The following is a 13,837-nucleotide window of genomic DNA, read 5'->3' as shown; positions in this document are numbered from 1 at the left end:
TTCCAGTCTTCCCATTTGGTAGCTGCAATGTTAAATAGCTGGTACGGATTATTCCATATCGCCACAATGGACATCTCTTACCCCCTCTATGAAATGCATTTACACTGTGTTGTACTGCGCAGTATTGTGATATTATTTAGTTATGGTACAGTTCAAATCTTGGTGTAGTAAATCCTCCACAGTAACTACGCTTAAACAAAACTAAGCCAATCATTTGTTAACATTCATTTATTAAAAAAAAATCTGCTACAGGTCATGAAAATGTCATCGTTTGACAAAAAACAATGGGTAAAGACATGAGTAAGCAACACTAAGTCTGACTTCAGTGCTAGGGTAATTTCCTCTTTTACTACACAACACTACACTCAAGAAACATGCCAAAGTATATAAGCCTAGTTAATATTTAAACAGCATAAAATTAATGGCATTCTGTCAGCAAGATTTTAGAGCTTTCTGGTAAGAAACCCCACCAGATGCCAGAGTGAACATAATGTCTCCATCCCACAAGACAATTGTGGGATCTCTACATTCTATAAAAAGTTGATTTTAAAATGCTACCTGTATATTATAACTAAGATGCCAATGTGAAGGAAAACAGCATTATTATTTGATATGAGCGATATTACATTTGACTGCCTTAATATTTGTTTTCTGGGTATCTTTTAAAATAATCCTTTGATCTAAATGTAAATGTATTGTTCACATTTAATGTCTCTGGGATCTATAGCTGAGCAATAACCCACATTTCACCTGGGTTAAGATGAGTATATGACCACATCAATGAAAATGGAACAAATGATGTCTGTTGAAAGATAAATGCATGTGGTTCTTAATAGTCATGTAACTATCAAATATACAGTGAGCAATTGTCCTTAGTGTTTGAACATACTCCAACAACTATTAGGAATCACATACTTTCTTACTAATTCTTCTGTCACCTTTGATTTAAAATCATTGTATTGCTTGTTTTACCTTCATATTTGCTGCCATATTGACAAAGAGCTATTTTTGTGCATGGAACAACATGGGTAACTACACCAAAATATGACTTGTGTGTAATAAATTCAAGACCTTTTTAACAATATTAGTGGAATACAAGTTACTTAACCCAACCTTTCAATGCTCAGATAGCTCAAAAACATTTTCAAAATTGCTTCAAGTATAATATTGAATTAGGGTTCCCACACATTGTGACTATTGAAATTCCATTCAATTACTTTTCCAATTGTTCTTGATAACTGGAAAAACATCATTATTTTTTAGACATTGCACCCACAAAGAGTAATTTCTAGCTTATTACTAGTTATATAGAAACATTTCTATTCACCAACCACAAAATTTCCATGACTTTTCCTGCCCTGGAAATATACACGATCACACAGGAAATTGACATGTTCCTTCCAAAAGTTCAAGCACCCTGAAATCAACCACACTGAGCTGAATTACTGAAAAGTGGCATTTCCCATCATCAGACATCAGCGCTCCTGACTGCACTAGTGTTGCATGAAGAACATCTGTAGGATCCAGGAAATAACAGTGTTCACATAAATTTACACTCAAAAATCTAATTTTTACTCCACTGACAGATAGTTTAGAGTTGGGGTTTAGGTTAGGGGGTGGAGTTAATATGCATTCTTGTTAATTGTAGTACATAATTTACAACTAAAAATAGAACTTGCTGTTGGAGCCACTGCAGCTCACATGTGTCCATACATTCCAGCTTCGGCCACTGGGGCAGCAATTCAAATTTCATTAAGCACAGAACAATTTCAGCAGCAAAACTTTCGACCTACTGTTTCCGAATTCATCTTGATCAGTCTGGATAATTTTAGTTTTATTTTAGTTTCCATGACTGTGGGAACCCTGTATCGTATTCCAAAGTTTTCCCAGTAATCTACCCTAGGTGTACACCATACCAGCTACATTCTTGCAGTACTATATCCTGTGTAATGCAGCTGAAGCACTGGATAGTCCCTACTTAATATAGATCTCTCCCACAACCATGCTTATGGGCTGACTCAAAAGGAGTTCCTTTTTCCTAGAATAGCTTTACACATTCACTAAAATTACTTGACAAAACAGTCATGAGTCACAGTCTGGATTGCACAACAAATGAAAAAGATAATGACGAATTAGCAGAAAAAGGCTTAGAAAATGGAATGAAGATGGAGGTAACAAACTGTTGGGACCTTAAATGGTCAAGTCTTTTGTCACACCTGATAACAATTAAAATGTCAATGCACAATTACAGGGTTCTCTTGACTTTCTATAACCTCTCAATCCATTTTCTAACAAACACAACATTGCACTTTTGAGTATGTGGTTATCAAGGCAAAAATGCCTTTTCAGCTTTCTTGTTATTTGTGCTTTGAGACAGGCTTGTGGCATTAATACAGTCTAATACACATACTACAGACATATTGCACACATGCACACACTCACTGATGTACAGAAAATGAATTGCAGAGCATCTTATCCCTTATATAAATTATAACTAACAGTAACTGAGGCTGGAACAAAAGGGCTTGGCTGCAAGGGGACTTCTTAAAATATTACAGATAAGATCTGTGAACAATCCTGCAATGGTCAGGCAAGCTCAATTTCCAGTAATGATTCCCCTGTTGATGCACACGATACTCCTGGCCATTGCATTTATCTACTGTTTGCATATTACACAATAGACATTAACTGTAACTATCCTTCATGGATATCCAATCGCACCCATGGGAAGTGACTATGCGAATAAACAAGTACCGACCTTCAACGACCCATTAACTGCGCAGTCTCAGTAACTACGTTGTCCCTTTCAAAGTCTTCATGTGACTGTTGTGTGCAATTTTCAGTATGAGTCACTATTTCCACTTGGCCATTATCAACAGTTGACACTCAATTGTCTGCATAGTCAACTCTTTATTCCATATATCTGCGACAAGTTTATTTATAGTGAAGGCTAGAATGTTGTTCTCTTTAAATGATCTAACAGCACTAGTGATTTATTACCATAAATGCCCTTTTTAAAGATTTCTGTACACTCGCTATTACCTTGGTGAAGTATGTTTGTTAAAACTGAAGGCAACCTGTTCTCATAAAGAGTGACATTCATATTCTGATCTGAGTTCAAACTAAAACCCAGACAAACTGAGACCATATAAATGCCCAGAGCTAGAAAAAAAAAGAAGAAAAAAGGTTTAGCTTAAAACCAAGGGCTTTCACCGGCGAAAGTAGTACAGTAATCCACAATCACTGTGTTAGTGGAAGCTTCCAGTAGAATGAACTAACTACTGAATTAGTTGCGTTTTCAGTGGTGCATAAGTGGCAGGTTTTACAGTGAAAGGAAGACTAACTCAAGTCTAATATGAGGCGTTCAGTGAAGGCACTTCCAGGTAAAGCTTTCCTTAGAATAGCACCTTTGACAGTCATGGCTAACCAGTAAAAAGCCCTTGAGTGGGATGGCAAAAGGGAAAATGATCTGGGCAGCTGTGTTGATGGTCCTAGCACGTTGCTCACAGCAGGCTGAAACCCAGAATGTACTGCAGGAGTTTGTTCCTGTTGGCCTGAGGTAAGAAAGCACTGCTCAGCTCCAGATGACACACAGCACCATCTCGTCTTTCTTTAAGCACCTGTCCATCAGAAATTGCATGATTACTTCACATATACGTCTGTGAACATCTAAAACACTAATTACTGTTCTAAGATACAGAACGGTCTTCCAGTGTGAAATAGTTTGGACCAGTGGTTCTCAAAGTGGTTTTGCTGCAGTACTCAGATTTTACCTTGGATAACAAGTGGTCATTAATGTTCCCTCTAAGCTGCACATGGCCGCAAGCTTCATATGTTGCTTTTTTCCGAGCAGACGGGAAAAAGTTCAGCACAGACCGCAAACTAATATTATGGAAAAAAAGCTAGATTTCTTGAATAAGGGTGAAATTAATGGACATTTAAACTGAAGTCCATCTGCAATGTCCTTTCTCATGGAACTGAAGCTGTCAGAAATCTAGTAGAGATATGACTATTCATTTGTGAGATGATCGTATAATAAAGAAAAAAAAAAAACATTCATAGCGGCACATATGCCAACAGAAGCCATGCATTTTTATTTTAGTCTTGTTCTGTGATCTTAATATTAAAAAGGTCAGTATCTTAATTTAGATTTTTTTTTAGAAAAAAAGAAATTAATGTATGGGCTAAATATATATAATTTAATAACATACATTTCAAATGTACAATTATATAAAATTGCATATCACACACACAAAATATATTTTTGCATTTTATAATTTTACAATAATATAGTTTATTTATATAGTTGGGCTTTATTATTTACATTTAGCATTTTTTCCCCGCTCTTTTCTGCAATCCACCACCCACTAGTCGAGAGCCACTGGTTTAGACCTACGTATGGTGACAAATGTAAAAAGACATTTTGACATCTTACCCCAAGCTCTTTGAATGTTTTCACCGTATTCTTTACGAGGTAGTGTGTGGCACTCTCTCCTAAAACAACAAAAGACAAAACTTAATTTAAAGAGTACCATTCATAAAGGATTGTACCTCAAAGAGCTTTACAACCAGATACTCAGTAGAAAGAATTTTCATTAGATAAATTATAAAGACCACAGGGGAGATAGAGAATGATTTACTCTTGAGTGTTTCGGCAAACATTATTACATACTTCGGAACGTACGTACACACGTACGTACACACGTATATATACATATATATACACATACATACATACATATATATTAGGGCTGTTGATTTAACGCGTTAACATGCAATTCATTTTACAAAAATTAACGAGTTAAAATTAACGCACTTTAATAGCAATACTTAACTGAGAAATTCAAGCTTGTAGTACCAACTGTTTACTCCAGAGGGCAGTAATTAGAAATTTCAGCTGTGTGAGCAACGCACAGTTTATACAGTGAAGAAAACGATTTCTAGCATTCAAAACATGAAGCGCAAATGCGATCTTTAGATTGAGTATTAAACTATATTTAACTCGACACAGTGACAAACATTTTATTTTTATGATGCAACACACCCGAGACACGACACAAGCATGTCTGACGCAGGTCGTATGGTCTTTACCTCATACATATTTAATTACCAACGAGGTTAAGGAGGTGTCCTTTAAACTGTTACACCGTTTTTACCCAGTAAATCTTTATTTAAGAAACCTGCTCCCTGAAATAGATCCACTTTGCTCCTTCAGTAATACTGTAGATTAAAAGTTGGTTTGTTTGTTTGTATGTACCTCTAGTTTAACTCGTTTTTCTTTGCTTTATAAAAAGACGTTTTATTTGGTTTTCACAGATTTGACAAGTTAATATTTCTTGACAAGTTTTTAATACACAAGTGTAAATTTATGTCTATAAAGCCCCTATTTGCATATATCTGTAGTATTGTGTACTATGTGTACCCCTGGCTTGTTTTTAAAAAAAAAAAAAAAGTCTAACTCTATATTGACAAGCCCTCACAATAAATCTCCAACTCCTCACTTGTATAATGGATTGCTGTGCACTGTATGCCAATGATTGACTTATGATCAATAATATGGTAGTAAATAATACATTGTATTCTAAAGCCACTTTTTATATTGTCTTATCAATGATGAACTCTTCTGCCACAAGAATGTAATGCATTTAAATTATCTGAATATTTGTTTATATATATATATATATTTAAAAGATAATTATTTCATAATTATATTTTGAATTATTGTTATATGAGGGGCTTTCTCAGAAAATATTTGTATATGCGATTAATTAAAAATTTTAATCGATTGACAGCCCTAATATATATATATACACACACACACACACACACACACACACACACACGCAAAAGTTTGGGCACACCTGATCAAAATTTCTGTTGCTGTGAATAGCTAAGGAGTTAAAGATGGCCTGATTTCCAAAAGGCATGAAGTTAAAGATGACACACGTCTTTAATATTTTAAGCAACATTACTTTATTTCTATATTTTACGGTTTCAAAATAACAAAAAAAGGAAAAGGGCCCAAAGCAAAAGTTTGGGCACCCTGCAAGGTCAGTATTTAGAAACAGCCATTTGGCAAGTATCACAGCTTGCAAACGATTTTTGTAGCCAGCTAAGAGTATTTCAATGCTTGTTTGGGGGATTTTCGCTTCTAGCTCTGTTAGATTCATGGGCCGTCTTGCATGCACTGCTCTTTTGAGGTCTATCCACAGATTTTCGATGATTTTTAGGTCAGGGTACTGTGAAGGCCATGGCAAAATCTTCAGCTTGTGCCTTTTTAGGTAGTCCATTGTGGATTTTGAGGTGTTTAGGAGCATTATCCTGTTGTAGAAGCAATCCTCTTTTCATCTTCAGCTTTTTTACAGATGGTGTGATGTTTGCTTCCGAATTTGCTGGCATTTAATTTAATCCATTCTTTCCTCTAACAGTGAAATATTTCCCATGCTGCTGGCTGCAACACATGCACAAAGCATGATCGATCCACCCACTTGCTTAACAGTTGAAAAGGTGTTCTTTTCATGAAATGCTGCACCCTTTTTTCTCCAAACATACATTTGCACATTGTGCCCAAAAAGTTATATTTGAACTTAATCGGTCCACAGGATTTGTTTCCAAAATGCATCAAGCTTGTTTAGATGTTCATTTGCAAACTTCTGATGCTGAATTTTGTGGTGAGAACACAGGAAATGTTTTCTTCTCATGACTCTTCCATGAAGGTCATATTTGTGCAGGTGTCGCCACTACTCCAGAATATTCCTTATGGGTTTTTTGCAGTCAAACAGGGGTTTTAATTTGCCTTTATAGCAATCTTACCAGCTGTTCTCTCAGAAAGATTTCTTGGTCTTCCAGACCTCAACTTGACCTCCACCACTTTGCTATCTTCTTATAGCCTTATCCTGCTTTGTGGGCATCGATTATTTAAATTTTCAGAGTGTTGGCAGCTGCTTAGAGGAGCCTATGTCTGCTGATTGTTGGGACAAGGTTTGAGGAGTCAGAGTATTTATAAAGCTTTGAAATTTGCATCACCTGGCCTTTCCAAACAATTAATTTGAACAAGCCATAGCCATAACAAGCTAATTAAGGTCTGAGACCTTTGTAAAAGTTATCAGAGCGCTCAAATTTATTGAGGTGCCCAAACTTTTGCATGGTGACCCTTTCCTTTTTTTTTTTTTTTTTTTTTTATCTAAAATTGTACAAAACAAAAATAATACACTATTCTTGCTTGAAATTTTGAAAAGAATGTTTCATCTTTAACTTTAATGCCTCAGTTAAACTTCTACTCACTTAACTATTCATAGTAACAGAAATCTTGACCAAGGGTGAAAAAGCTAAAATTTTGCATGCCACTGTATAATATATATATATTCAAAGAGATGATGCAACAAATAGAACAGGATTCATTACTTCCACACTGAAATTTCATTAGATGCAACTGGCAGTCAAACACACATTTAACAACACATAGCACATAAACTACACAGAAGCTACACATATGTATTGTCACAGGCACTTTAAGTCTAAATAGATGTACAACTTACATCATTTCAGTAGTATACCAAAATGACAATAGACATATTTACATTTACATTTATGAATTTGGCAGACGCTTTTATCCAAAGCGACTTACAGTGCACTTATTACAGGGACAATTCCTCCAGAGCAACCTGAAGTTAAGTGCCTAGCTCAAGGACACAATGGTGGTGGCCGTGGGGATCGAACCAGTGACCTTCTGATTAACAGTTATGTGCTTTCGCCCACTACACCACCACTCCAACATACTGTTTTTTTTATTTGCAATGTTGCCTTTTTTGTTACATAATTCAGAAGAGAAAGGTTGAAGAATACAAATGTATTTTTTTTGCATAACTCGTGGATGAAGTACAGGGGGTGGAATGAGGTCTAGTCTCACTAAAGACCCGAGAAATGCATTAAAGGTTTAACTGGAATGTACAGTTTTGATTTCTCATCATATTGTGGCAGTGGGGAAACATTCTCAAATTGAACATTTTATTAGGGTCTCTTACACAAACAAAAAAGTGCATGTGACTCACCATATGCAGCCACTCCTCTCTCTGTTCTCGTTAGCAGATATCTGAAAAGCTGCTGGGTGTACTCTCTTTCTGACCTGGGTGAACTCAGGCTGTGTATAAAAATAGCTGCACCACTGTAGGCCTCCAGCACAGGGGTGACAATCTTCTGCAGGAAAGTGAAAAATTCCTGGTGCTCAGCAGATAGGCTCACCTAAAATAAAAAAATGAGCATATTTGGGTTTAGAGAATGGGAATGTAGAAATGTAGAGGAATACTGCAACCAATGGTTAACAGGACTGGATTGGTAATCTGGCATACCGGGCATTTTCCCCATGGGCCAATGCACTTTCGGGCCGATCAAGGGCGGACTGACCTTTGGGAAAACTGGGCCAGCCGCAAAAAGGGGTGAAAGGGCTGCCATAAGCAGAAATGAGCCACCACGTGGCCGCATAATGGTGCCGCGATATATCAAAGGTGGCAGCGATATGAAGAAAAGGACTCCCTCCCACCATTTCTCTTCTTAGTCCACCCCTGGTGGTTAAGATAAATTGGGGGAACTCTGACTCATATATGTATTCGGCTGCAAGGGCGTCATCCCACAGGGGATTTTTTTTTTAAATTGACTTCTAACATGGACAATTTACATAATTTACATGCTTTTTCTTCAATGTGAAGAACAAATTTTGCATGGTAAACACACATAAATTGAGTCCATTATTTGCAATAATTAGTCCTGATTTATTTTATGGTTAACCTTTAGGTAACGGTCTCTCTGTTCATCTCCAAAATCACTGTCTTCATCCTCCTCATCGCTTCGCCAGGAAAGAGCCTCTGGAAACTTCTTGGGCCAAGGCTCCTCAGATGGGCTTAACTCCTCCTGGTCCTCCTATAAAATGAAATAATTCATAAAGTCAACAAAAAGTCTGAAAGTTAAAGCAAAATTAGTTCAAATTAAGCTTGAGTGGCTGTCATACAGGGGAAATTCCCAGCAAAACAAAAATTCTAAAACTTCATTCATGAGATGGCATTTTCTCAAGTGTCCTTAAATACTGCAGATTTAAACCTAGAAACATGCCACAAGCCATTTAAAACAATAGTTGATAGCTCACCTCAGCCACAATCAGGATGCCATACTCGATTAACCTGGTGATAGCATCATGGAAGACCTGATATAAAGTCTGACACGGCTATAGAGTGTAAAGAAAAAAGAATGCACTTTAATAAATAATTCATAAGTGGAATTTTTCAAATGCACATTTTATTGATTTTTGAACATTTCAGTTGAAAATTCTTTTGTTATTTTGTACTAGTATCCAGATATATTACACCAACAGATACAGTACAACATTTAACCTTCTCTAGTGGTGGTTTAGGTCTTGCTACTAAACCAAATACTAGGGATGCAGCGATATTATACCGATACAGAGTTTAACAGATAACTATTGGCCGATACTGATACAGATATTTTGCCTCTTACCACTTATTTTGTCATCAGATCACTGTTTTGCTCAGGAATTGTGTTTTAAAAACAAACAAAGATGTACAAAAGCGTTTGTTTTAACAAAAAGTAATTTCCAATGAACATGGATTTGATCTGTTAAACATGACTTGCCAAAATTTTAAAGAGAGCCAAAATGAAAGATAAATAGAAGATGAAAAGATTACAAATCTTGAAAAATAACTAACATGATGTTTTTTTATTATACACTTCTAAATTACACAGAGCTGATTGCAATCTATTTTTAAACGCAGCCTTACAAGCTTTTTTAATTGCGTAAACTTAACTCGATCAATCGTGCCGCCTTAATGCTAGTGTTGGGTTCGAGTCCGAGCCTTTAAACAATCAAGTCCGAGTCCAATATGGGCCGAGTCGGACCCAAGACTGAGTCCGTAACCGTAGATTCTGAATGAATCCGTTCATGAATCTGAATTTAAATTGTAACCGTAAACTCAACATCAATATTTTAAGCTAATTTTAAACTTCACCACTTAGAAAAACAGTTGGTCAATAAAAATGTGACAAAAACACCGCATTTCATATATACATTTTATGATTAGTATCCTGCTGAACAGACTTCAAAGTTGTTTCAGAATAAAAGTATATGGTTTAGGAGCATGAAGACAAAACTCTCCTTCAAAACAATTCTTATTGTGTTCTATTTGCATTTCAATTATTTGTTGCTTTTTCTCTCCACTCAAACACAGACTAAAGAAAGTGAAAACGGTGTTAGTCAATACAACCAAGGTTATTATTTATAGAATTGTAATTGTTTAATTTCTACATTTCCTATTTGTCAATTCAAGTATTTAGTTTTATTTATGATCTTTTCTTAAGAAATAATATTCTATTCAGAGATTTCTTTCTGAATCTTTTTTTCTCTATCTGCCGACTGATTTGGAAAAATACAGAGCATACAAATGAGTCAACACAGTAGTAAATCAGCAATTGCTGAGAAGTTATGTCTCACAATTTGACTGCAAATGCTACATCCAAAAACACCTGAAAAGCCCACTGATAATATTAGGGCCATATCGTCAGGACATGATTTTTTTAGTAAATTTGTGGGTAAATGCACAATGCAGGGCAGTTCTGCGTGCTGCTCGTGAGCCTAAATCCCTGATGTGACCGTGCATTATCTGCAGCAGAAGTTAAAAAATATAAATAAATTATATTAACTAAATTCATCTTGTAGTTTAGCTTCAAACACAAATGCTGACATCGAATAACACATTTATTTTATAGTCTATTATTAAATTATAAACAAAACATTTCACTGCCCAAAATATCCTAATATTTTATTGTGCATGGTTGAATGTTGTAAATGGTGGACAAATGCTGTAAAAGAATGCATTTTAAACAGCTCATCAATGCTTTGAAAATAGTCAATCAGTAATAAATAGGTGCTGTTTAGAGTCGCTCTCTGATTTAGCAATAACGCTTATAGTTTAGTTTCTATGGCATTGGATACATATACCCATATTTATGTTTTTGTCATGCCAGCCACATCCATAGTCAATGTTATACAGCAATCTCTGTAGTAACATTCAAGAGTATTGGTTGACTGAGTGTGCGCGTGTGTTTGCTTAAACAGTGAAACAACTCTGGCTACATCTACGACTTCATCTGCATGCAGACAAGAGATGTGTTAATTAATATCTGTTTTGTTATTTAACTACAAAAATGTCCAGTGCATCACAAATGTCATGGAATCTTTTCTGGATTCAGAAAAGAGTCCCAAAGGCTCGAATCAGAGTAAAAATACATTTATTTCTGGACTGTGCATTTGAATTCAAAGAGTTTTTGCAAAGTGTGATGATAATTAATTATAAATGAACCATCGGTTTTTCACATCGGCAATTTCATGCTTAAACCGATTTGCAGATGGTTTTAATTTGGTCAGTAATTGGGCGATAAATATCGGCGGCCAGTACATCGATGACTCCCTACCAAATACTATACTTCCAAAACATGAAAGGGATTATGACTGAGTGATTTAACCGTTTGTAACTGAAACTGTAACAGTTTTATAGTCTAGTTCTTATAAGTTGTGTGAACCCACAAGGGTTGATCTCTGAACTACCAATATCGTGACCCATGAGCAAATCGTTTAAGGGGACTGTCCCTGTAACTTAACATGACACCGCTCTATGGCAACATAGTTTGAAAGACACCAAAACAAATTCCAGCAACCTCTGTTGTGTGGTGTTAAATTCCAGATTCTATTCTATTCTATGTGAAATGCATTTGTCATTACATTCATTATTATATACTTTTTATTTTTATTTCGATTCCAGGTAGCAATAAGTGAAATTCTTGGTTTCAAAAGTCCAAAGCAAACATTTTTACATTACTTGAATTTTCCACGTTTAACCACTTGATGGAGCTACAGCTTAAATGACAGTGGCGTGAGTACATACCAGTGCCACTGCCACCTCATTGGACAGGAAGTGGGAGAGGCCTGCAGCTCTGCGGATCAGTTTCTCTTGACTGAGCAATGTAGAGAAAGAATTCTGCTCACTCTCTGAAGTTACTGCAGCTTGCTCTCTCAGCAGGGCCAGTGTGCTGCAAGCTATCAGACATACGTAAACACCTAATATCATCCTTTAATTCTCAAAATACACAAACAAACAGAATGCTTTATTTATCATGATAAATATTAATTATTTTCAATTGTTATTCCAATTTAAAAAAAAAAAAAAGAAAGTAATCCTAGATCTGCACTATGACTCCTACTGTCTTAAGAGCATTTACCTATAATGGAATCGGCAATGAAAACGTGGAAAAGGCCATTGCTGTAGAAATTGAGCTCAAAGAGTGCAGGCACAGTGTTGCTGGGGGCAATGATGAACTCTGTGTTTCTTTTGGTGCTGGTGACATTCACACAGTTTCCCAGAAGGCTGAGTGCATGCATGACCACGTCCTCAGAGTTCCCAGAGAAGCCCAGGTCAAAGTCCCGTGATAAGATCTCTTCCTTCATATTGAAGAAATCCTCCACCAGTTTAGACAGCAGCACACCCTGTCCAGAAAATATCACAACCGTTTGTCAAAATGGCCCTTTTTACTTGTGCTATTATTATTGTAATATCGGTCTTGGGTGATCTGACTGACAGGTGGGCTAGCTGTTTTTTATAATGTCTGGGACACAGTAGGATGGATTACCATATACACTACAACTGCGATGTGGTCACATGTGTTTCTGACTACCTCTGAATGTATTTTGAGTGAACCGATCACAAAATGTTTAGCACTTGCGATCAGATAACCAGAGATGGATCTCAATTCCAGATGTAAATAGAGCACCAAAAGAACTGGCACCAGAAGTCATGGTGTCATACTTTATACTTTGTTTAGAGAGAAATATTTATGGACATGTTGTGTAGAGGTGATGTCTGTGCTTACATTTCTGTGTCGGTACAGAAGGAGACAGGCCACGATATGAGTGGACATGATTGCTGATGACTTATTGGCAGCTGTGGGAAACACAAACACAGTGATCAGATGGACTGATTGTTAGAGGTGCAACACTAAACCAAACACTTAAATAAATAATACACCCAAAAAAGATAAATTCTCTCATCATTTACTCACCCTTATGTTGTCTCAAACTCGTAAGACTTTCTTTCTTCTGCGGAAACAAAGATTTTTTTGATGGATGTATATTGTATTAAGTATGTGTATATTAAGTGTTATTGTTCATACAATCAAGTCAATGGGGTCAAAACTTTCAAGCCCAAAAAGGACATAAAGCCAACATAAAGGTAATCCATACAATTTGAGTGGTTTAATCCATGTCTTCTAAAGTGATACGATCGGTTTTTAGTGAGTAACAGACCAAATGAAACTCATGTAACTCCTTTCACAATCATAATTTCAAGCTCAATTACATTTCAGTCGCTTCAAAAGACATGGATTAAACCACCTGTGTTGAATGGATCAACTTTATGTCCTTTTTGGAATCTCAATGAATCCCATTGACTCGCACTGTATGGACAAACACACCTCATAAATCCATAAAAAAATATTTGTTTGTTGTGCTGCAGAAGAAAGTCATACAAATTTGAGATGGCATATGGGTGAGTACATGACGAGAGAATTATAATTTAGAGTGAACTATTTCTTTAAAGCTGGAGTGTGTAGATTCTAAGTCACTCACAACACCAAATAATGATTGTTTTCAACCCCTCAAACTCATGTTATTGGTTGAGCCAATGTTGCCGTGTCAGGCTGGTCAGGATGAAGTGTGCCGCACAAGCCCTCAAAAGTGAAGCCAAAACGTCTCGATCGCCCCCCGGTGACTGGTCCTAGT

General features: G+C 36.3%; 1 protein-coding gene across 2 annotated transcripts in view; it reads right to left on the bottom strand.

Moving 5' to 3' along the window:
• Nucleotides 1–218: 218 nt before the first annotated feature.
• Nucleotides 219–13,837, bottom strand: part of LOC127627033 (glycerol-3-phosphate acyltransferase 1, mitochondrial-like) — a 34,760-nt gene continuing 21,141 nt past the window's right edge. For both annotated transcript variants that reach the window (XM_052103235.1, XM_052103234.1), the window contains exons 14-21: nt 12,931–13,001; nt 12,283–12,547; nt 11,949–12,100; nt 9,140–9,217; nt 8,785–8,916; nt 8,052–8,241; nt 4,436–4,494; nt 219–3,620 (exon numbers count right to left, since the gene is read on the bottom strand). In XM_052103235.1, coding sequence (XP_051959195.1) covers nt 3,504–3,620; nt 4,436–4,494; nt 8,052–8,241; nt 8,785–8,916; nt 9,140–9,217; nt 11,949–12,100; nt 12,283–12,547; nt 12,931–13,001 — 1,064 coding nt within the window. In that variant the 3' untranslated portion in view covers nt 219–3,503. The remainder of the gene's footprint in view (nt 3,621–4,435; nt 4,495–8,051; nt 8,242–8,784; nt 8,917–9,139; nt 9,218–11,948; nt 12,101–12,282; nt 12,548–12,930; nt 13,002–13,837) is intronic.

The sequence above is a fragment of the Xyrauchen texanus genome, chromosome 33 (genome assembly GCF_025860055.1).
Source record: "Xyrauchen texanus isolate HMW12.3.18 chromosome 33, RBS_HiC_50CHRs, whole genome shotgun sequence".
Classification (NCBI taxonomy): Eukaryota; Metazoa; Chordata; class Actinopteri; order Cypriniformes; family Catostomidae; genus Xyrauchen; species Xyrauchen texanus.
This window is presented reverse-complemented; position numbering and strand designations above follow the sequence as displayed.